The sequence below is a fragment of the Stereum hirsutum genome (genome assembly GCF_000264905.1).
Source record: "Stereum hirsutum FP-91666 SS1 unplaced genomic scaffold STEHIscaffold_11, whole genome shotgun sequence".
Taxonomy (NCBI): Eukaryota; Fungi; Basidiomycota; class Agaricomycetes; order Russulales; family Stereaceae; genus Stereum; species Stereum hirsutum.
This window is the reverse complement of record NW_006763141.1, coordinates 856679-880042: the sequence shown is the minus strand read 5'-3', so window position 1 is coordinate 880042 and position 23364 is coordinate 856679. Positions and strand designations below refer to the sequence as shown.

Below are 23364 nucleotides of genomic sequence, written 5' to 3'. Positions count from 1 at the left end.
GACGAAGCCTATCAACCGCAGGAACACCCACTCCAGCCCATGGCCTATCTCCACCAGCATCCCCTCACCAACAACCGTTCCCCATCTCCACCTACCTTTCCCACTTCCATGGCCCGCGAATTCAATTCTCCGTACAAGAGTCTCGAGGCGCGACTGACGTAGAAGGGGGGTAATGTTATGGACTATATTTTTCGTCTTCTTGTATGCTCGACAGGTCTGATACCGCAGGAGACGCGGATGTGCAGTCTCAGTTCCTTTTTATTTAACTACATACACATCATCCACTCATATGGCCGGTTGAAGAACATTCCATGGACCTGTAGCCGTGTCTCGACTCCTCTCGTATTCTCGACTACGGACTACCTTGTTTCTCATAGCCTTGGACTGTGCTTCATAGCCTTGCATAGGCTTTGTACTATATTTATTGGGTACAGGTTTCCGCACCGACTACGGACTGGGGCACAGTACGAGCACGACTCAGTCTGACTTACTTATAGGTTTCATAGCCTCCTGCGGCTGCGCATGTATGTACTATATAAGGACGACCCTAGTAGAGGGGAGTTCTTTAACCTATTCATCTCTGATTTACCTCGTCTATCTACTCGTACTTGAACTAGTCCTTTCAGCAGGACTAGCTTCCCTTATCAACATCAAGACCCTTTGTCTGTGTAGAATCGCCACTACACCAGACCTTTGACCTAGAAGCAAGGCTTCTTAGAACACGGCCGATCGCACCTGTGATAGCTATCACACCTGCACCAGAACGCGCGTCCACTCTTGAATCTCTATTCAAGCCTGGACATTACAGGTACACATTCACTCGAACGTCGGAATCAATATCTTGGATGGCCCGGGGACTGGATTCTAATGATAAGTTCTGCGAAGTGTTGGCGGGGAATGCAAAAAGACCAAAAGTGGGATTGTAGAGGCACCCAGTGATCTGCGCGATGTAACCGTGCTTGGAGAAAAAAATAAGATGATAGGAAAAATGAGATATCATCTTGGAACCATTATGGACGCTGAGGGGTTTGAACCCTCGACCTCACGCATGCAAAGCGTGCGCGCTACCACTGTGCCAAGCGCCCATACTGATGTTTGTTATACAGTTACCATGACCACAGAAAGTAGATGCAAACCAAAGCTGTACCTCGCCCTCACATATTTTCCACCCTTGGTGCCGGGACGCGAGCAGAGTATGCTGAGTGAATCTTTAACAATGTCCCTCGAGAGCAAGATGCATTACGGAGCTATCAGTGCTTTCTGTTTCTCACCAAAAGCATGACGATACCAGTATGAAGGTGAGTATATTCTGAGATCCCATGATCTCGCAGATCTATCTCGTACATACCCACAACGCGCCTCCTACTCAATACTTGTCCAATGGCGTAGTAAAAGGGAAGGGGGTCTAATTCCTCCGCTTGTTATTCCTGGGCTTAGGGAACACTAGCGGAGTTTTCAATATCGCCCTCTTCTCTCCTACCGCACTGGGCGCAATACCGTATTTCGTGAGATCTGCGGCGTCGAGTGTCTCGATCTTGCAACCTGTGGTGTGTCACCCACACATCACGGCGTCAGCAAAAAAGCGGACGAGAAGATAGAAGAGGACTTCAAATTTGCTGGCAGACGTACCCAGGGAGCGGAAGATTGAGTTTACGCTGTAGAGAGAGATGTGATCAGGCAAGGCACATAGAAGATAGAAAGGAAGACGAAGGACGTACGTGTTGGCAGCCATTTGGAGGTCTGCGGCGATGAGTGTTGGTTCGGAAGCGAAGTTGTCGACTTTGAGGCAAAGTGCGAGCATGTGTGAGAGAAGGTTCGTTTGTGTCGAGGATGTCGCTTGTCGGCTGTCCGTAAGTTCGTTACTTTGATTAGAATATATATAAGGCATATTGGAGGAGGAGACGTACGTGGTGGCTGCACGGGCCTGTTCGGTGAACCGTTCTAGCAGACCGTCAACGATGGTTTCCGGTGCAGGAGACATCCTATCGAGGAGGACTTCTCGGTCAGGTACTTTTCCCCGCGAGGTTTGTATGCGGAAAGACATCATCGCTGCGATATAGAATAGAAGCTTACTGGACGAGGGAAGATAATTTAGTTCTGATTCGTAAGAGGAACGAGGGTGACAGAAAAAACATACACGACTCTCTTCTGCTGTGCAGGCTTCATTACGCCAAACGCTTTATTGACATGCTGCTTCACCCACGTACTCCTCTGCACCGGCCACATCTTATTCCATTCAGGAACATTCCTTTCTCCAGTTTCCTTCTCCTTGGCCTTTATCGTCTTAATGCTGCTCCAAACACCGTCCAGCGCGCTCCACTCCTGCTCTGGAATGATCCCATGCAGCGGGTACGCTTCCTCTGGACTCGTCGCCTCTGCGTCATATCTCGGAATCAATCTCGCCATATCTGCCGCACTCTTCGCCTCTTCCATGGTCGGTAAATTCTCTGTACCGCGCTCTATACCAGATTGCAGTACAGGGGCGACAGATTCCATGGCCGATACATCGACTTTGTTCCGCTCATTCGCGCGAATTTGGGCCAGTGCTTTTTTGGTACCAAAGGCTTGGCCTAGGGCGTTACGGGCCATGATACGTTCGGATTGGGATGGACCGGTGGAGGACGAGGCGGAGGAAAGGGATTTGAGGCGTTTGACGGTGTGGCCCAGGATGTGCAGTGGTGCCGGTTGAAGGGTAACTTTTGAGGAGGAGGGGCGATGGAGAGCAATATAGTATCTGCAATGGACGGAGTATACATTGTCAAGAGGTAAGGTATATACGAGAAGTATACGGGGCCACACACCTTGAACCCAGTGCGCCGTCCCGTGTGGCGTTCGCACCTTCGAATTCGACTGAGTCGGTTTCACCGGCAAGGGTGATGTTTTGGCGGTAGAACTCTTTGCCGTCTTCTCCTTCATGGACATAGCACTTGAAGGAAGTTTCTTTCGGTGGTTGGAGGGCCGGGAAACTCACTGTAAGTTCGATGGAACAGAGTAATAGTCAACGTCAAGACAGTTCCCGTAGACAAGTTTCAAGACACAATATTATCCATTATCTCGGCGAATTGAGAGAAGCATCCTGCGGGAGATACATGCCCAAAATATTGTAAAACAAGTACGAACATACATACCGAGGACGGGTCCGACCTGGGTGGAAGGGATGCTCGATGGTTCAAGAATGAGCTTCTTCCCGTCAGAGGCAGTGGCGTCAGAGTCAGAGCGTTTGCGTTTTTTAGTGCGAGCATCGGGTGCCATAGTGCAAGTTTTTCGAGAAAGTGGGACAGACGAGTGGAGGGGAGGAGGAAAGAAGTTATAACCCTAACCTTCATCCAGGGCTTCGATCAGCGTAATTTGAAATGAAATTTCTTGCCTCCCGCGAAGTCAAGTGTGGCTCCAGCTTTGCTCTCTCTCCTTCCCTCTACTGGCCGCATCTTTTATTTCGCTGTGGTAACGATAACTGGTGTATTATTGGGGGAAAATTCAAAACTTCTGGTGTCATAACCGCGCTCAACCAAACAGCGCGTGAACACCTCACAAAATAATCTGGCTTTCAATTTGTGGCCATGCCGTCCAGTCTCGCTGCCCAGCTAGCTCAAACTTCATCCCTCAACTCCTCTTTACTCGTCGACCGCTCCCGTAGAACTCCTACAGAATCATACCTATTTACTGCACGCGAAGCAGACCAACACGATCTCGACTCCCTTCACGCGCTTGCCTCGAATGCTTTTCTTCAGCTTCGACAATTAAACCCCTCATTTCGCACATATTACGACACTCTCTTCTCCGATGCAGCAAGGAGCATTGATAGAACATTGCTAGGGGGAGATGAGGCGAAGGAGCTGAACGGGAGCATTGCGAGGTTCTTGCCGCTGCTTGGACCTTGGTTGATGGAGGCGCCGTCAGGGATGGTACTTGAGTGGTTGGTACGGAGATTCAGGTATGTGGCTTCCAATTCCCTCACTCTGTTATTTGTGGCTAACGGATTCCTACATGATGTAGAATAAACGAGTTCAATGTAGAAGATATTATCCGCGTCTTCCTTCCGTACCACGACTCGCCACATTTTACGAAGATGGTCACTATACTTCACATCAGGTGCATACTATTATTATTATTTGTTCCTCTCCTCCACATTCTCTCCGTTTTATCACCATGCTCTTCTCAGACTCGTTTTGACACAGTTCCTGAGTTATACCCGTACGCCGCACTGCTCAACGTACTGACATCCCCTTCTTCCCTGCAACAGACCAAATTCAACCTTCAGCTTCCTCAACGCTTACAAATCCGCTGCTCAATCTCTCCCTCGAGCTGCTCTCATCAAAGAGATGCGCCAAAACGTCGACGTAGCTCGTTTCGTCTCCTCTCTCCTCCCAACCGCCATAGAACACAATTATGTACACCGCACTCTCGTCGCCTTCTACGTCGGTTCCATGCTGGACTTTGTAGGGAAGAGCAAGAAATTGGACGACAGCGTACTAGCATTTCTACTGCCCGCGATACTGGTGCCGTTACAAGCTGACGGAAAGAGCAACAAGGAGTTGACTGTTAGTCGTCGCCACATTTTGCAATCTCCACAGATAGTTGACTTTGTACCTGCTTTAGTTGGCCACATATGTCCTCCTTTCCGCCCTCTCTCAAAAATGTCGACTTTCTTCTCAAGCCGTCAAGACAATCATCACTACCATGGCTTCCTGTAGCTCTCAAGTCGCACCTCAACAGTACCTAAAAGCTGTTCTTTCGGTCCTGAGTCCGCAGGACCAGCTCGAGAAGTTGCCGAAAGCTTTCGTTTCTAGCATAATCGAGATGAGGTGAATATACTCACTCCTTTCAAAGGCTGTCTGTACAAAGACTCATGTTCTCCTGTACGTTGTAGGGATGTGGAGAAGATACTCCTTGGAGCGATGACGTTGGCTGGATCGGACCAGCTGGTGGCTAGCTTGTTACCAGAACTCGTTAAACAGTAAGCCCCTACATCTTCTTTATGCTCCATCCCCTTTTCGGCGCTCATAACAATTATCTGAACAGGCTAGAAGAAGAGCGCCCTCTCCTCTTTCTCGGCACCTTGGTCACTGCGTCATCACCTTCTGCCCCATCTTCTGTACTTCGCCAACTCACCACACTTCTCATCCACGAATCGCTGTCAGACGCTTCGTCGTCCTTAAAATCACGCGCTCGTGCGTTCTTGTTGTCACTACGACAGCGCCACCCGTCTGCGTTCGAAAGTGCAGTGCAGAACGTCATTGAGGACGACGAGGCGGTGAAGGACGATATTGAGCGGTTGCTTGTCGAGTTGTCTGTTGTGAGTTTCCCCTTCGACGTGGATCAGGTACAGATCTAACTGCTATATTTGTTTCATGGCTTATGGTAGAGCACCACAGGTCCATTGGCTGGAAACAAAAAAGACGTGGATACTGTCGTCGCATCAAATGACGCCGATGGTCATGTCCGCACTGTCGCAGTACGCGACATGCTTTCAGCTCTGGCAAAGGGCGGGATCGACGCCAACGAGCTTGTGCGTCGATTTCCACGAACCACACCTCGGCTCGAAATGTGCTGACCTAACAAACTTACTTTTCCTAGTCCTCAATTCACTCTGCTCTCCTGTCTCGCACGATCGACACGGACATACAAGTCATCAATGCCCTCTACTCCCAACCCACTCTCGTCACACCTATCATCTCCTCTTGCTTCGACACCTACATCACCGCACTTTCTTCTTCACTCGCTTGCACATCTGCACCTTCGCGCCAGCTGATCCGTATCCATCTTACATTTCTTGCATACCATTTCACCAAGCAGCCGGATGTTGCGAACAGCGCAGAGGGAGATCGGATGGTCCAGAAAATATTCGAGAAGCTTGTGTGGCCATTCCTGTTATGGACCAAACCACGACAGAGAACGGCAGCCGTAGTCTGGGAGATCCTTGGTAGCGAAGAAGCTCTAGCCGGACCCATCAAAGGTCTTGCAGGCTATGAACTGCTGACGGGATGCATCGACGCTCTCAAATGGGAAGAACAAGGCTCCGCGGGCGATAGTTACGAACTTGCGTCGCGCGTCAATCTTGCCATCGCGAATAGGATGGCGGAGACGGCGTTGATGTCGAATCGTCACAAGGAGCATTTCGAGTTCATTTTGTTTACGCTGAGACCATCGGAGTCGGGTAATGGACACGAACATGCGAGTGGGTTGGGATATCTGGTCATGAGAGCATTGGTGGGACGAATGTCGGGTGAACATCAGGTTGAGGCGGCGGAGAGGGTACTGGAGGCTATTGGTTTGGAGTCGTTGGATGGGGTGGATGGGTTTATGAAGGGGGCGGAGAGTTTCCAGGAGGTACGTGCGGTGCCGTCGTTGTGGCCGTAGACTGACATACTAACTCTGTAATTTTCTTCTCTTACAGTTCTTGAACGATGCGAGCTTGGGCATGAACCTCGTTCTCAAGCCAAGCAGCAAGAACACCACGTATTGGCTGCAGACGAGTCTGCTTGCGCTTATGCCAATCATTCCACGTCCTGTCAATGTACAGCTAGATTGGCTAGCCCCTCATACTGCCTTGGTGCGTCTGGCCACACCCTCGCACCCCTGTCTCTTTAGACTAAGCGTTGCACTAAACAGAACGAAACCGATCGACGAAGCATGCTCTACGTCAAGCTCCAACGCTCAATCTACACCATTGCCAACTCCGGCTCCTCAACTTCCTCAGCTCCATCCTCGACCATATTACCCGCCACGCTCACCCGCGCTCAGTTCATCAACCTTTCATCCGATGCGCTAGCTTTCCTGGCTGGTGTCTGGCTTTCTTCTCCCACCCCGCTTGAAGCTCGTCGTACCGCACTTACACATGCGGCGGCGTTCCTTGCCGCTCACGACAGTGTCAAAAGCGAGGGTGCCATTGACTTCCAGACCATCCTCCCTGCTATCCTTGTTGCGTTGCGAGACGAAGACGCGGGAATCAGGGAGGGAGCAGCTGAATGTTTAACGTTGGTGGGGAGGTTGGTGGGTAGGAAGAGTGCTACAGGAATTTACGGATTTGATACGATCTACGGGGCGGGCAGCGGTTCGTCTCTCTTTCTTCAATATGGCATGGCCGGACACGGACTGACGTGTCATCGTTGACGGGCATAGATCAGCTGCAGTATCTCGAGTGGGCGGATCTGCAGAGATATGTGAAGGCGATGGCGGAGAATGCGCATCACTTCGTGAGCGCTGGCGATGGCTCGTTTGTCAGGGTTTGGCATCATCAGCACTTGAGCAAGGCGAAAGGAGATTCCAAGAAAGATGCCTCGTGAGTCTATTATCTCTTGGTCTATCCTGATCATCCTCTAACTTTTTGTGGTTCCCTCTAGGTACAAGCAACGCGTGCTGTGTTATTTGCTCTCACACGCTAACGGCTCTCCTGTGATCGACCTCAAACTTTGCGTCCTTCGCTCCGTCGATGAGATCTCGAACCACGCCAAAGCTCAAACTCTCGTACACACCTTGACAAGCCTCGCCAATGATGAAGAATCCAAGGAAATGGAGGTCCGATTCGGAGAGAAGAACTTCGAAGAGTTCGAGACGTTGGTGCTGAGGAGTCTGGATGTCTCCGTGGTCGCGGATTTGAACACGGATGATGCTGGACTGTGGGGGGTGGTTATGGGACTGTTGAAAAGGTACCTGCAACCTGGTGAGTATTTACACTGTATTCATGCGACGCATTGTTCGGTCGTTGACGATGGGTCGATTTCGGTTTTCTAGGTTCACATCCTTCGTCCCGCTCGGCACTGTTGTATTCTATAGAGCACGGCGTCTTCAAGGGTCTCAGTAAGGAGCGCCAGTTCGAGATTTCGAGATTACTGCTCGAAGTTGGAAGCCAGGCGACGAGTCTCGTACGTCCCGTTCTCTTTTCTGTGGTTATGTAACCCATGTTTATTGACCACTTGCTATAGCAAAACACTTGCAAAGCAGTCCTCACCAGCGTTCTTGACGGTGTCCCTCTACTGGTCCAGCTCGCGACTTCACTGCAGCCTGCGACGCCAGATACTACACAGCGTGCCAACAAGCGTTCCAAAGTTTCACAGTACGTGTTCATTTCGATTGACTATGCCAGGGGTCATATCCTGAAGCTTACTTCTCCACGATTCTAGGTCAAGCTCTGATTCGCTATCTACTCTGAGCTTCTTTGCGGAAATTATCAGCGGAAAGGCTCTTCCCGGTTCATTGGATATTATCTCATGCCTCCTGGATACATTGAGCAAGGTTGTTCATTGTGATGGTGCATCTCAGTCAGAGGCGGTCTACGTCGAGCAATTGATCATGTCGGCTGTGGAGAGCGCCGCGACCAATATCGAGGTACGCCTCTCTTTGCATTTATCCCAAGAAGCATATTCTGATTCAATCTATCATAGAATGTGAACAGCATACCGCCGAATGCGATCAGACTTGATATCTTGGTTGAGATTATTCGAGGTCAGCTGAATTCTTCGTTTATCTGTCGTTTTATAACTGACGCATACGGAAATCACAAGTCGGTGACAACCCGCAGACGTTCAATCAGGCCCTCCTCTTGATGTCGAGTCTTGCCAGACTCGCACCGGAATCCGTCCTGCACAACATCATGCCCATATTCACCTTCATGGGCTCGAACGTTTTCCATCGTGATGACAGCTACAGCTTCCGTGTTGTGCAGAAGGTATGTCCTCGCAACGCCTCGTATCTTGGCGATCGACACTCATACTTAATGCCATTCATGTAGACTGTCGACAGCATTGTTCCGGTCATGGTTTCGTCGCTGAAGGCCAAGTATGCAACGCCGCTAGAGCTCATCATTGGGTCCACGGAGTTCGTGAAGATCTTCACCGACGCAGCAAACCATATTCCCAGACACCGACGCACGCAGTATGTTACAATACTTGTCACACTTGTTTATAGTTTCTTAACGAAACGCATCATTTCTAGTTTCTTTACCCATCTGGTGGACGTGCTCGGAGCCGAATCTTTCCTAGCTCCAGTATGCGTTCTCATCATTGGGAAGGCTGCGAACAAGGTTGTTAGGCAGCACGGTGAAGACTTGAAGTCCACGCTTGCGCTGCCTCTTTCGGTCCTTCACCATTACCCTGCTGATGTGCAGCTATCTGTGAGTGGATGTAACTTCTTAACTTTCATCGCGCCATAATCTTACTGCCGATCTCTTTCTCAAGGCGCTCACTGAGGTCGTGCGAGAAGTACGCCGCCTGTTGAGTCATGTCGTTGACCCCGAACATGGAGAGCCAACGATTCTGAATGTCGTAAGGTACGACCAAGATAGTAATTGTGTCATCGTATGTTACTGACAATATGCCCTATAGCGAGGATAAGCAGTCCCTTCAGGCGGCATCTGCTGCTAAACGCCGTGCCCACGCTCTCGTCATCTCCACTGGTTTGGCCCTCGAGGCGTCCCCCACCACATTCGCCACATCGAAAGGGTCGTCCGTCGAGCTCGTGGTATCTGCGTTGCTCGATGTTCTCAGCATATCGAACGGCACAGGGACTGACGGGGATATCGGCGAGATCAAGACGGCTGCACAAGTATCGGTCAACCAGGCCTTGAGGGTGATGCCCGCCGTATCTTTCGTCACTGCAGTGGCGAATATGATTGAAAGTGGGCAACCTGGGGTGCGGTTTTCATCATCAGGCATCATCGAATGCATTTCTGATACTTTTTATTGTTTTCAGGTGCAGGCTGAAGCCCTTAAGCTTCTCGGTGACAGACTACCCTCAGTCTCAGATACCGTCCGGGAGAGCACTCTGGTCACCTCTGTTATCGCGAAGATCGTCATCAGGATCAAGCAATTGCTCTCGATTTCAGCCTCCACCGTTGTCGTGTCGGCATTCGATGCGCTCAAATCAATCGGCATGACTCTCAGTCGTGGCGAGGAGTCATCCATGATGGAGTGTGTTCCGCTTCTCGTCTCGGCTATTAGGGACAAGAAGGAGGCTGCATCTGCGCTTGCCGTACTGCCTACTCTCTCGTATGTCTCGTATCTATTTCTTACCGCACAGGCTTTAATGGCGATTACAGAGGGAAACTCGGTCCTCGCATCATTCCCTACTTCCGAGACATCACTGATGAGTGTGTTGCCATTCTCCGCGAAGGCATCAAGGGCAAACCAGGTATGCACTGGCCAGCTTTCATCCTGTCCGGTTCGTCCATACTAACGGCGTGTATCTTCTAGCTGGTTCCTCGGCCATCCTTGTGGATGCTCTTGAGACGCTGAAGTCTCTTTTCAAGGCCATTCCGACGTTCTGGGGCAATGCTGAACTGGGAAAAGTCTTTCAACTTTACCTCAGTTACCAGGCTTCATCGGCTCAATCTCCCGCCTTGGACACCTTTGTGCGTTCCGTCGTGAAAAAGGCCCCCACGAAGGTTCTTTTGCCTTCCCTATCCGAGATGTGGACATCGTTACAGACAGCAGACGACGAGGTACGTCTGCAATGCCAAACACACTTATGAAAGCATGCTTATATGTTGGTTAAGGACTTGACGAGCGCGTACGAAGGGCTGTTCGACTTGCTCAGAAGATCCCTTCGTGCTGGCCCTAGGGCAGACGTCGTAGAGCACCTCCGACCGTTGTTCAAGATGATGCTCGAAGCATTCGAGTTGAGGAGTAAGGCTGATGGCCTAGATATAGCTAAGGTACGCGCAGTCCCTTCATCCAATTGGATGTTGCTCAAGCCTTCGTATATAGGTCGAAGCCAAGACCATCGGCGCATTTATCGAGCTTGTCACGAAGCTGAACGAGAGCGCGTTCAAGCCTCTGTTCCGCCGATTGTTCGACTGGGCGTTCGCAGGTTAGCATTTAGAATATCCTGACCACCCGTTCGTCTGGCTTTCTAATACATTGTTCACCGCAGATGCCGGGTCAGACAAAAAGATCACCTTCTGCCATCTCTATCTCGCAATGTTGGACTACTTCAAGGTCAGTTTTTCCTCGATTATCCTCTGTTTCAATCACCGACTGATGGCTTTACAGGGGCTAATGACACCTTACATGTCCTTCTTGGTCCAACCGTTCATCGGGATCCTCGACGCGTTCCCTACGGACACGACCATTGATCCGGAGCTCTGGACCTGTGTCATCGAGACCCTAACAGCCAGTCTAAACGTCGACGAAGGCCGTGTGTATTATTCGAGCACGTAAATGACCTCACCGCTGACCACCCCACCTTGCTCAATGTAGTGTTCTGGCGCGAAGATCGTCTCCGCCAAATATCTTCACCCTTGGTCGCCCAGGTGCCGAAATGCGTCGATCTTCGCGAAGACTCTGACATTGGCAAGGCGAAGGTTTTGGACACGCTAGTGGCACTTATGGGCACTGTCGGCGACGATAACCAGCTCAAGAAGATCAACCTTGACGTTCTCATGCATACCCGCTCCGAAGACGCTCGTGTCCGACTGTTCGCTCTCCAATGCGCCGAGGCCCTCTGGACCACGCATGGAACGAAGCTCATGGGTACGTCTTTCAAGTGCTCCGGGTCAACTTATATGAACTTGCATGCTCACTTCGCGACGATCTACAGGGTACGTCTCCGAGACCTCCACCTTCATCGCCGAGTGCGCGGAGGACGAGAACGACAGTGTCGTCAAAGCGACGCACAAGCTCAAGGCTGCAGTAGAAGGTGCGACTGGGGAGCGTATAGATAGTCTGTGAAAGGAGAGACGGAGCACGGAGTCGTGATAAGGGCAAGTATGTACATGCGAATTTAAGATCCTGGGTCGAGAAGGGCGAGCGGCAGAGTAGAACTATATATGCATATGCAATATGATATATGACACATATCATTGGCGAACAACTTTGGATATTGCAGAACTCCTTGAAAAGCTTGGATGGTTTGTGGATGGTGGGACGACGACGAATGTAATGGGGGATGATGATGGTAGGGGTGACAGTGAGATTGACGAGGATGGGAAGAATGGAACTGAGGAGTAATAGGGACGAGATGAGACCAGAATATAATAGAGCAGAGACGAGCAGTGTCATTCCGGAGCATAAGATGTGACGGTAAAAGAGAGATGGAGAAAGAACGGTATGTAACGGAACGAGAAAAAATAGGTAGAAAGGAGTGAGATGGATTATACCAGGCAGGGTATCATGAGTGCAGAACGTCAAAAGAGAAAGGTAAATTGAAAGCGAAAGTGATATGGATGACGTTAAAGACGTGAACGAGCTAGATACTATGAAAGCGAAATAGTCCCTTGAGAGTCTACACTGCGTCTTCGATGCAGTAACTTCTCCTCCGTAGCTTTGCATTGAGCGAGCAGCTGGACGATAGCCGAGCGAGGGCAAGCCGTCCGAATGAAGTGTGCCTGCGTATGTCAAAGCCCCATTAGTCTCGTTGTCTGTTTGATAAAAGGAAGGGGATACGCACATTGAGCAATTTATCAGGCTCGAACCTGTTCGCCACAGGTTGACAACACAGGTTCAAAAACTCATGGAAAGGTCGTGAATAGATTTCCGGTTGGGGCAGCGATGGCAGCTGCCACTGATCACCGATTTGTCTGGTATCCTGCACGTCGGAGAATGGTGGCTCGCCCGTGACGAGTTCCCAGGCAGTCGCACCAAGAGACCAGACGTCGACTTTGAGAGGGTCATAGGAGCCACTGTATGGAATATCGACCATGAGTATCGATGGAGAGCGATGAAAAGGGAGAGACGTACGTTCGCATCTCTGGAGCCTGCCAGTAGATAACTCCAACATTATCCGAGGATTGTGGTGTCCCCGGCGGGGATTGCACGGCGTTCGAGAAGTCAGCTGTAACACAACAAGATCACCCTCAGAGTCAGCCATCGTCTTGCATCACAACCACAACACCATTTCGACTCACCAAGCTTCAACACTCCATCCTTATTCAGCAGCAGATTGTCCGACCTCAAATCACGATGCGCAATATGCTGCTTCTGCAGGAAGCTCAACGCAAGCAACACATCCCACGCAAACCTCGCCACCATCTTCTCACCCACCACTAAAACCTCACTGTCCCCGTCCTCCATGTTCATCTCCACCGCATCCGCACTAACGCCCAGGACGTCAGCAAGACTACGCTCCATGAGCTCCATTCCGATCCACAAGCTATCCTCGACGAGATCGACATAGAGTTTATCCAAGCTAAGGACATTAGGATGTCTAAGCCCACGCATCATTTGCAGTTCCCTCTTTAAGTCCACGAGTTTCGGGGAGCCAGCGGGGGAGATGGGAACGTTCTTGATAGCCACCACATCCGTGGAGACCGAGAACGGGAACGAGACCTTGGGTGATGTGGGCGATGACGACAAGGTTGGCGAAGGACTCGAATCCCCCGGGGAGGGCAGCGCCCGAGTCGGCCTGGGTGGCCTTTTCCCAGTCGCAGTCGTCTGTTTCGGAGGTGGCAGTGGCGCGATGACCCGTGCAGAAAAGACCGAGCCCGACTCTCCCTCCGCGATTTCCACCAAATCATCGAACACATCTCTCGGGTCGATGGTATCGTCAATGAACTCCGAAAGCGGTCGGACGACCTCGGATAACCATCCAGGGTACCTCTGTGCGGGAGTGAGTGGGCTTGTCGCCGCGCTCGATGAGGCTGAAATCGAGGAGGCAGGAGTGAGTGCACCTGCGACTGCGGGGCTGATGCCAGTGACTGTGGCCGTAGCAGACGATGCGGCGGGACTGGGGCTGGGACTAGGACTGACGCTCGTGCGCGCGACCATGTCCGTCGTGATCACAATAGACGGCTTGCCCGACGACGCGCCCTTCACACTCACGGTCGGCTCCTCTCCCTCTGAATCATCTTCCTCCTCGGCATCAGGGAATTGAGCTTTCAAAGGAGACGGCTGAGGTGACGCCACACCAAGGAACGCCAGCGCCACCGGACTCTTCGGTTCCCTGCCGACGCCAGATACATAACCACCAGCATTACCGTCCTCGGCGCTATTCGACCCAGACGTGACGGACATCGTCTGCCTCGGTGATTCCGAGAACCCGTACTCTGACCCAGAGCTCGACCGACTCCTGGACGAGACACCGCTCCTACTCGTGCGAGAACTCGATCTCTTGGTGGTTGAAGTGACAATGGCGGTAGGTGCTGGGCAAACGGCATCAAGTTCGACATTGGCTGCGATCGCGGTGGTGGGAGTATTAGTGGAGGTGACGGATTCCGGCAGAGGAGGGACAGGTGCAGAAGGGTAGGCTCGCTCCATGACAGAAACCATGGAATAATGGCCTTGATCCGACGAGAACACCGAGGGCGACCTAGGCACTCCATTCATCCATCCCTCTTCCGATGACTCGCCATCCTCCGCAATACGCATCGCCACACTATGTCCGCCCAACGACCCCGATCCCGATCCCGCTTGGCCCTCACTCTCCATACTCCCTTCATCCTGCGAATCCTCGCTCGTACGCCTCCGACTCCCCTCACCATTACCGTCCCCGGTCGCATTCTCGCTCCCACTCCCACTCCCACTCCCATTCGTCTCCGCATTCGTATCTCCCGTACCCGGCCTCTCCACCGCCTTCGCCTTAACCATCCTCACCACACTAACATTCCTCACCTCCGCCATCGACGCATGAATCAACGTGCTCCCACTCGCGCTACTCATATTCGAATCCCTATCCCTACTATTCCTATCCCTGCTCCTTCCCCTCTCCCCCTCCCCACCCGGATGAGTGCTACTAACCGGACTAGTCCCCGACCCATAATACCCATAATACCCATGCCCATTGACCCTCGCCGCATCGATCGTCAACTGCGAAGTCGTCGAATCCCTCGTCCGATCCCTCTCGCTCGACTGTCCTCTCGACGATACCGTCGAAGCCGACGACGCCGACGCGACGCTCAGATGATGCTCGTAAGTCCGGACGTTCGACCGGCCTACGCGGCCTAGCCCCGCAGAGTAGCCAGGCGAGCCCGGTGTGGTGGGGAACATGGGCGACTCTGTGAACGCGGGAGAGAGGGGCGTGTGGCCCGTGAGTCCGAAGCTCGTTCCGCTTGTGAGTGCGGTCTGGGGGAGGTCGAGGGGGCTGAAGACGGAAACGGAGGGGGAGAGGGTTATTGAGAGTGAAGGAGAGGGCGATGGAGAGCGGGATTGTGATGGTGAACGGGGTTGGGCGGATTGCGTTTGAGATTGGGATTGGGAATTCGGCGGGGAATGGGAGCGCGAGTCATGTTCGGCAACTGATTGCAACGGCGACGGTGAGCGTGAACGAGACAGTAAACGTGAGGCAGGCTGAGGAGACTGCGAATGCGATTGAGGTTGATGAGGTTCCAGATGAGCCGACCGTGTAGAGTACGGTGAATGGGGAAGCGAGCGTTCCGAGCTAACTTCAGATAATCCAGACCGTGGCGAGGAATTAATGGCGGGCGTCCTCGGGCTCCGATTACTAGGACTATACGAAGATGAGTAATTCGAGTTCGCCCCGGGAGTGCGCGACTGCATCATCCCCATCAGCTCGTTATACAGCGGCGAGGTACTGATCGTGTACCCCGGCATGTTCTCCTGCTCGTGCTCGTCATAGTCCCCGGCCTCATCGCCGCCATCTCTGCCCTGCTCTTGGTATTCGCTATCCTGGACGGTGATATTCGGTAGGACCGGCGATAACGACGGCGTAAAAGTAGACGTAGAGGCTGATGGAGAAGTCGACGAAGAAATGGTAGCAGCAGGCAACAGACCTGCACCCAAACCGGAGCTCGTTCCAGCCTTGCTCTTAACAACGGACTTCCGGAACTTCGACCGTGCAGCCTGAGCCTGAGCCCTCAACGGCGAATGTGGCGGCGTCCCGTTCCCAGAGGTAGAAGCCGTGGGAATCGACGAGAATAACGAAGCCGTCCAATCCGACAGGTCGTCGATCGCGTCCTTTCGGAGTGACAATCGTGGTGGTAAGACGGATAGACGGGGTGGTTTGTGTTTGATGAGACCGTCGACGGTTTGGCCTAACTCATCTACACCTTCCTCCACCTCTTCGCCATCCAGCAGCTCACTGTCGGCCTCCACGAGTGTCTGGTCCTCCTGCAATATTGTCTCGTCTCCCGGCTCTACCGCCTCCCTCGCAGACTCCAATTGCGGTTGCCGAGCAGAAGAGGTTCCTGCATGCTGCTTCTCTGCTGGCCGCGGCCTCTCCCTCTCGAACGAGCTCAACGGCGGCGGCAAATCCATCGATGTCCCCGCCCTATGATTCCCACCGTCTTCCTCGTATCCATCCCTATCCGAAGTATTGTAAGCTGGAGGCGGCGAACTCGGTTCAGGCGGTGGTGTCTCGTTAACGACTCGGAATACTTTTCTCGGTGGCGTTCGTGCCGGCATCCCGGAGGGGGAGTTGAGTGGGCCACCTGCTGAGCGCGATGATGTTGAAGGTGCAATAGCCGAAGGAGTGTGACTGAAAGTGGAAAGTGATGGGGACGGTGATGCTGCTGCGGGTCTAACGGTCATCATCGAGCTCATCGTCGCAGCACTAGGAACCGGAGCTGGTAGTCCAAGATGATCTTTGCCGTGCCCTTCGTCCTGCGCGTTGAAGTTATCGAGCGTGATAGTGTTTCGCTGTATATACACGAACTGCGAGTCGGTCGAATGAGTGGCTACGCTCTCATTGGCGTCAATCTCCGAGTAGGATCTATCGATGGACCGATTCGCGCCTTGACCGGAGCCAGCAGCGCTCGAAGCGTTAGAGTCCGAATCTAATCTTCGATGATACATTGGGGCGTGAACGGGAAGTGGGGGAGGTGGTGAGTGATGATGGAAACGAGAGGAATGCTCCGAGCGGGCGTCGTCAGAAGACTGTTTTCGGCGCAGAGAGCTTGAACGAGCGCGGGGTTTAACGAGTGTGGTTAGCGAGGTCGGGGGTGGTGGTGGGATTCCTGTGACTCCTGCGTACACGGATGGGGAGGAGGCGGAGAACTGGGAGGGAGATTGGGTGCGGGAGATGGGCGAATAGCGGTCGATGTCGCGGTCTGAGGCGGGGGTGCGAGAGCGGGTGCGCAGTTGGTTTTGACGAATCGCGATGATTTCGTCGTCGGTGAAGCCGGCTTCAGAGAGTGCAGTATCCCAGTTGTTGGGGATACCTTGGTAACTGTGAGATATATATGTGTGAGTGAGGTGTTTTCGGTCTGGCATTATTAAATAAACGAGGCGAAGGAGGTCAAGAATAGAGGCACACGAGGGTGGCCTGAGAAGCAGAACACAGGACGTACTTCTCATCTACATGCATATTGTGCTATAATAATGTCATTTTTATTGATCACAACGCGCAGTAAGATAGTAAGGAAGTGGACATACCTGGAAGCCCCAAGGCAATGATATTGAATCATCATCGGTTGGGTCCGTTGCCTGCTGCATCTCACTAGCACTACTGCTCGCCAAGGAGTCGCTGGTATTCGTCCGTGACGGTTTCGGAAACGTCATTGACTTCTTTCCCATCGAGCTCGCCATCCTGATGAAGTTCCGCCTGAATCCTGCTGAATCTGGTGGCAGACTGCTCGGAGACTGAGTCGCGCGACTCGGGGCCGGCGATGGAGACCGTGCAGCATACTGAGAAGGTTGGTACGCTGTCGACAACGGCGTCGGAGGCTGTGAAAAGGAATCTGCGACGGAAAGAGACTGGCCAGAGAGGGAGAGGACGGATTGCGAGCCTGTAACGGACGAATAGAGATAATTTGGGTCCTTGGGCGGAGGCGCAGGTGGCTTTGGATTTCCGGAAAACTTGAAGACCTTGAAGGTCGAAAAGCGCGAGTTTGGCTTTGAGCTCGATGCCGACGGCGACGACATCTAGGGACTGCTGGTATCTCCTGCACCTGTCGTCGACGATGGCCGCAGGGGTGTCGCCGACGTGGACGACGACGAGGAAGAGGTGGGAAGGACGACGAAGAGTGAGCAGGAGCAGTCGCTTCCCCTTCGAGAGGCGCCCCTTACGTAACGTTCCCATCCGCGTTGTTGTTTCGTCTCGCCACGCGACATGTCTTCTACGCTCGTCGTCCTCCCACCCGCGTATTCTGAGAATTCTCGGCCTCGCTTTGTCCACCGTCTTCTTCAGGGCTTGTCCGTTGCTCGGCCAGCGTGACACGACGGCCAAATTACTCTAGAAGATGTCCTTCGTGGCTATCTCGAAGGTCTCTGCGATACGTTACGCTCCAGCCGATGCTCTCTGTGTACACCAGCCCGACCCATATTCGCTTTTCGTTCTCCTTTCTGCGCCCAGCATTGCCCTCAAAGCTGTTCTATAAACATTTTTCATCTATCTATCTCTCCGATCTATCGCCATTCTAATCATTCTCACTGGCACTTGCGTCGATGGATCACGCTCCGACTCCTCCACTTGTTAGTTGCTGGCAGTGTGGCCTCACTGTGTGCTACCTCGACCTCCAAATCACAGCTCAGATCAAACAATCAAACCTTTTGATGCTGTCGCTCGCCGCTCAATGCGGTTCTGTTCTCTCCGGCATCAAGCACGTCTAGGCTCGATTCTTCGTGTACTCCATCGCACACGAGACACCATGTACGTCGACTCTTTGATCCTTGGAGCTTCCGTCATGAGAGTGATGGGACAGTGATTTTCACCACAGCCACCCGAAATCATAGTCGAGTGTGATGCGTCATGCTGGTTGGTGAGAACTTGGAAGGTGCAGAGGATCCTGGGTCCGCGGACATCCATGATTTACTGCCCCGAAATCGGTTCGCCTCGTTGAGAACTCACAGCGCCGTGAAAACTGCTTACTTTAATGAACTCATTTCACTCGAAATTGTATGACCTCTCACGCGGCCGTGAATTTATCCATGTTGGAGCATCCGAAGTATGCACGGACTCATTCATCTGCCCCCAAGGCCGCATGCCCACAACGATTCGAGGCCCAACTGTGACAGACGCGGACGCGAAGAAGGGGATGACCGCAGATAGAACACCTTCCAACGCTGTTTAGCGACTCCTCGTCCGACTGTCGCATTCACGGCGAAGTTGCTCTCGACTCTCGAGTTTCATCCTGTTCTTCCTTACACCCACATAGATTCCAGCGGTTTGGATGTTCAACACATCTTGAGCATTTATGGGCGCTTGGCACAGTGGTAGCGCGCACGCTTTGCATGCGTGAGGTCGAGGGTTCAAACCCCTCAGCGTCCAGTAGTAAGACATAATCATCGCAGTGCTTTTCGAGTCCTTTTTCCCTATCGCACTCGCGCAGCAATATTAATGGCTATGCGTTCGCAATGTCCTTCCTATCTCACATGCACCGATTTTTTTCAAATCTGGCTTGCGCTCGCGAACGACCCACGCATCGGTCTCAAGCAGTTTTGTGCAGTCCCCCACCCCAAGACACCTTCAAATGTGCTGCAGCGTAGTCCAACTTCAGATTTGTTCCGAGTCTAAAACAATCGTGACCGTTCCAATCCAAAAAGATATATAACAAGAATCCATGATCGACACCTCGTAGCCCTCCTCTCCGGGTCTTGCCCCATCTATCATTAACAACTACCACGACCGCCGCTTCCAACTCGTCACTTCCCTGATCCTCATTTCTCGTGGGTGCATGATGAGCTCGTTCAGCAAATAGTATAAAAGGGGTATGCAGTAGTGTGATGATTTAGGCGGACAACTTAAGCTTTCCTTTGATAACATCCGCAGCTATTCGATGCAAAGAGAGGGAAGACATCAGCGATAATTTATCCGATAAGGAAGAAAAAACATAGAAGAGACGTACCCATCTCGGCGATCGAGTACACGAAGGCTATTATGACGTGGAGCGAAAGGGGTTTCCAGGTTAAGTCATGTTCCCGAAGGCGTGGATAAGGTTTGGATGGGGATGCGACGGGGGTGCAATAACACGAAAATACTGGGGTAAAGGGAAAGGACCAGGGATGTACTCACCCTGCGGATGTGCAGCGAACTGCAACGGGCAAACAGACATATCGCAGACGCGGATGTTCTCGGTTCCGTAGACCTACAGCGTACACAAGATGAGCGACATGGTCAAGCTCCAAAGCACGAATGAGGTAAGAAGAAGAAGGTGGGTACCTTGAACTCGGAGTCGACAACGCCGCCTTTGTCACGGGGAAGCATGGAGGCGGTAGAGGATGTGTCTGTGAGGGTTAAGTTATAATGAGTATGTGACATGGAAGACTTGATAGTGAGAGAAACTCACGGAATGTAGTCGACATGTATTGCTTCAGCCAGTCTACACCGCGCCACAGTGTACGCCACACGTCAATGATCAGTATGCGAACTTATCCATGCACAGCGAAGGAAGGAATCCAAAATATAAGAGGGGACGTACCTCCGATTTGCTCATCCGTAGTAATATTCGGTCCAGGGTTAGTCTCGGTGACGATCATATCTTTGAACGGCGCCACATCCTTCAACCTCCTCGCAAATTTGATGCATTCGACGAAGGTCTTCAGATCTGTTGTACCATCACAATATTAGCACATAATTCAGACATGAACGACAAAGCCGAGCGTGACGGTTGAGGTAAGTCGATGACGGCAGGAAGGAAGGAAGGAAGGCGTTTAGGACGAAGCAGGAGGAAGTAGACATACCGATATCCTCTTCGAAGTAATGTGGGTCGTATTCGGGGTCGGCGTTCGGGTCTTTTGTAGTGCAGTGCTAGAGGATCATACAAACGTAAGAGATCGTGACCCAAGGGGATTGAAATACTTTTTGAGGTGAACTTACTACCGTCCCCCTCGACCACTGATGGTTCATCGCGCACAACAGTGTGAAGTACTTCTTCCCCGGACTCGGTGGGTCTGCACACCATCATCACATAGTTAGTTCCTCTTCCACCCGGCGTCTGACACGAAAGAATAATAGCTTACTAGGATACGATAAAAACCCGGGGAAGTTGACAATCTCACACCCGGGCGCCAACCTCTTCGTCCTCTCGATCTGAATCTTATATTGCTCCAACAATCCGGGTTTATCGTCGTATTTTCCCTCCTTGGCGGATTTGAGAACGTGCTGTTCGACTTCAGCATGGATGGCATCAGCGGCGGGGGAGTAGTTTTGGAGTGGGGCGAAGGTGAAGCCCATGAGGCCCATTGTGAAGATTCCTGTGCCCTGGGCGCTGTTTTATGTCGATTTATAGAGTGAAACGGCGGATAAAAAATGATGGGGAGAAAGAAGAGGAATGTGAGACAATACGTACTGCAGCCTGACCTGTTTCTCGATTTCGCCGGGGTTGCGAAGGTTGTCGAGTGTGTCGAAAGGAACGTCGTCCTTCAGCTCTGCACAAACCGTTCCAAGTCAGCACTGACTACAGCGAGACACAAGCAAGTTACCTACCGTAGGTAACACCCATGAAGTTATGTTCCTGGGCATTTTTTCCCACGGGAAGCTCTACCTTGACTGGAATCTCGAGCTTCTCGAGCACTTCCTTCGTGCCGATACCAGAGAGCTCGAGGATTTGGGGTGTCTTGAGGCCTCTGTACGAATTATATAAAATTGGCCATCAGCAACTCATCCCGCGTATCTATGATGGTTCCTTGACGCGAGATAGATGTGGAAGAAACCCACCCGGCACAAACCACAACCTCTTTCCAAATCTTCACAGCGTGTACCTTCCCCTCATACTCCAACTCGACCATCGACGCCAATATCTTCTTCGCATCCTTGCCTGGTTCCGTGACAATTCGATGGACGAGCGCATCCGTGAGAACGGTAAGGTTTTTGCGGTCTTTGGCGGGGAGGTAAAAGCCCTGGCAGGAACGGCTCGGCGGTTAGACTTCTTCTTTTCCTTGCATGCGAACAGCGAGGATCATTCGAAGGGAGAAGGGCAAAGAAGAACTTACGTTGGTAGCGTATGAGCGGGTATGCGTGATCGGGTCGACGGTTTGCGGGTTGAAGAAGATGCCCTTTGGCTATTTGTATTTGCGTGTTCGAAATCGAAGTGGCGGTGGCGCACAAGGATGGATGGCGACACAAGAAGATCAAATTGCAAATTAGAGTTGCCCAATGCGAATTGGATAATAGAACCGATAGGGTACGCACATCACCACCGAGCTGTAAATGAGAGTCAGTACGATGTGGTCAGGCTTTGAGACATGTGGTCAAGGGACGTACCGGGTCTTTTGCGTGGTCAAAACCGAGCTTGAGCATGGACTAGGAACACAGATAAACAAAACGGGTCAGGATAGGAGCGGGAGTAAGGATGAGCACGAGTTTACAGGAACATCGGGCAGGGCACATAAGGTTGGGATCGGGAAGAAGGTGCAAGGAAAGTACGCACCTTCTGGAACTCCAGCTCGGCCGGCCATAGATTTCCTGGAAACGATGCCTTTATCGGGCCTGGGGGATCAACGGCAACCATGTCATCCCACTAGCGTTCCTCGACCACGATGACAGGATGGATCAGGGCATACCATCGGAGCCAAGCGTCCATCCTTTCGTCCTCGATTCCCACTCCCACTTCTCGGCTTCTACAGCAGGAGGAGTGACGAATTTCTCAGACTTGGAAGCATACTTCTTCATGGTGGCCCAGTTCCATCCAGGGTTGCCGAGTCTCTCAATATCTATGGAGACGATGAATTTCGACACCAAAGCGATGAATGGGACGACGAAGAATGCTTACCGTCGATCTCAGCGCCGGGCGGCCTGGTCCAACAGAGGAAATTGGTAGCAGAGCTACCTCCAAGACCTTTGCCTCTAAAGACGCGTTTGGAAGTCGTCTTAGCGATAGTGGCATGACTTGTACCAAAGAGCATAAACACTAACCGTGGCCACTGGAACACGGTTCCGTTGCAGTGCTTCTGTGGGACGGTTTTGTGGCCCCAATCATACTGCGGCTGTCCGAAATGGCTCGCATAAGAGGCAGGTCGCACTACATTGGGATATCATGTTTGTTAGTGCGTCAGCACCGAGGTTCCGTGATGACAATGACGAAGGGAGGCGTACGGATGGCGGGGTCATCGATATTAGCTTGTCCTGCCTCAAGCACAAGAACGGTGACATCTGGATCTTCAGTGAGACGCGCAGCGAGCGTCAGACCAGCAGTCTGCTCCGACCCGAAGTCGCAAGGTGGATGAGCCACAGTGGACGTTAGTCTCGGAATACCGCCATCGGAATACCGTCAAGTGTGGAAGAATACTGACACCTCCACCTAGTCGATATTGAAGAGACATCAATTCAACGGTGAAGAGTTTGAAGGCGAATGACCCACCAATTATAACGTAGTCGAATGTCTTCCTGGAGACATCATGAATGGAGACAAGCGGCATCTTGGAGGTGGAGAAAAGCCTTGAAGATCGCGGGTAGAGGGAGAGAGGACGCTAGGTCAACGCGGGCTCCGTCGAGTCTCTATATATACGCTCATGCGTAACGCTAGAGTACTTATCATCTCTATACACCCGTTGGCGCGTTGCACCTCGAATTAGCCGCGTTGCGAAGTCACAATCGTCC

At 52.1% G+C, this 23364-nt stretch overlaps 3 protein-coding genes and 2 non-coding genes across 5 annotated transcripts; 2 read left to right on the top strand and 3 right to left on the bottom strand.

Moving 5' to 3' along the window:
- Nucleotides 1-1013: 1013 nt before the first annotated feature.
- Nucleotides 1014-1085, bottom strand: STEHIDRAFT_t195. Its single transcript has one exon. It is a non-coding gene; the product is annotated as a tRNA-Ala (tRNA).
- Nucleotides 1086-1299: 214 nt separating this feature from the next.
- Nucleotides 1300-3252, bottom strand: STEHIDRAFT_170116 (RNA polymerase I associated factor A49-like protein; the record flags this gene model as incomplete). Its single annotated transcript, XM_007306478.1, has 7 exons — nt 1300-1542; nt 1630-1655; nt 1719-1844; nt 1908-2072; nt 2138-2734; nt 2802-2970; nt 3129-3252. 7 exons carry the CDS (start codon nt 3250-3252, stop codon nt 1406-1408), a joined length of 1344 nt encoding a protein of 447 aa, XP_007306540.1. The 3' UTR covers nt 1300-1405.
- A 308-nt stretch (nt 3253-3560) lies between these two features.
- On the top strand, nt 3561-17814 carry STEHIDRAFT_100473 (uncharacterized protein; the record flags this gene model as incomplete). The annotated part of the gene is made up of 35 exons (XM_007306477.1): nt 3561-3934; nt 3997-4092; nt 4244-4541; nt 4600-4805; nt 4871-4957; nt 5023-5296; nt 5366-5509; nt 5578-6330; nt 6398-6553; nt 6613-7054; nt 7123-7282; nt 7344-7663; nt 7735-7865; nt 7926-8056; nt 8124-8328; nt 8385-8445; nt 8505-8668; nt 8732-8874; nt 8935-9112; nt 9177-9268; nt 9324-9630; nt 9691-9986; nt 10037-10128; nt 10191-10438; nt 10493-10651; nt 10704-10806; nt 10870-10934; nt 10989-11133; nt 11196-11468; nt 11536-12322; nt 12385-12616; nt 12675-12768; nt 12842-17055; nt 17177-17199; nt 17262-17814. 30 exons carry the CDS (start codon nt 3561-3563, stop codon nt 11664-11666), a joined length of 6234 nt encoding a protein of 2077 aa, XP_007306539.1. The 3' UTR covers nt 11667-12322; nt 12385-12616; nt 12675-12768; nt 12842-17055; nt 17177-17199; nt 17262-17814.
- A 1209-nt stretch (nt 17815-19023) lies between these two features.
- On the top strand, nt 19024-19095 carry STEHIDRAFT_t199. Its single transcript has one exon. It is a non-coding gene; the product is annotated as a tRNA-Ala (tRNA).
- A 210-nt stretch (nt 19096-19305) lies between these two features.
- On the bottom strand, nt 19306-23183 carry STEHIDRAFT_82342 (alcohol oxidase; the record flags this gene model as incomplete). The annotated part of the gene is made up of 19 exons (XM_007306282.1): nt 19306-19596; nt 19673-19699; nt 19840-19912; nt 19987-20051; nt 20114-20146; nt 20246-20371; nt 20508-20574; nt 20644-20717; nt 20787-21034; nt 21116-21194; nt 21253-21392; nt 21484-21665; nt 21759-21821; nt 22154-22254; nt 22329-22478; nt 22538-22611; nt 22681-22786; nt 22861-22960; nt 23097-23183. The coding sequence occupies 19 exons, from the start codon at nt 23181-23183 to the stop codon at nt 19556-19558; spliced, it is 1836 nt and encodes a 611-aa protein (XP_007306344.1). The 3' UTR covers nt 19306-19555.
- Between the last annotated feature and the right edge of the window lie 181 nt (nt 23184-23364).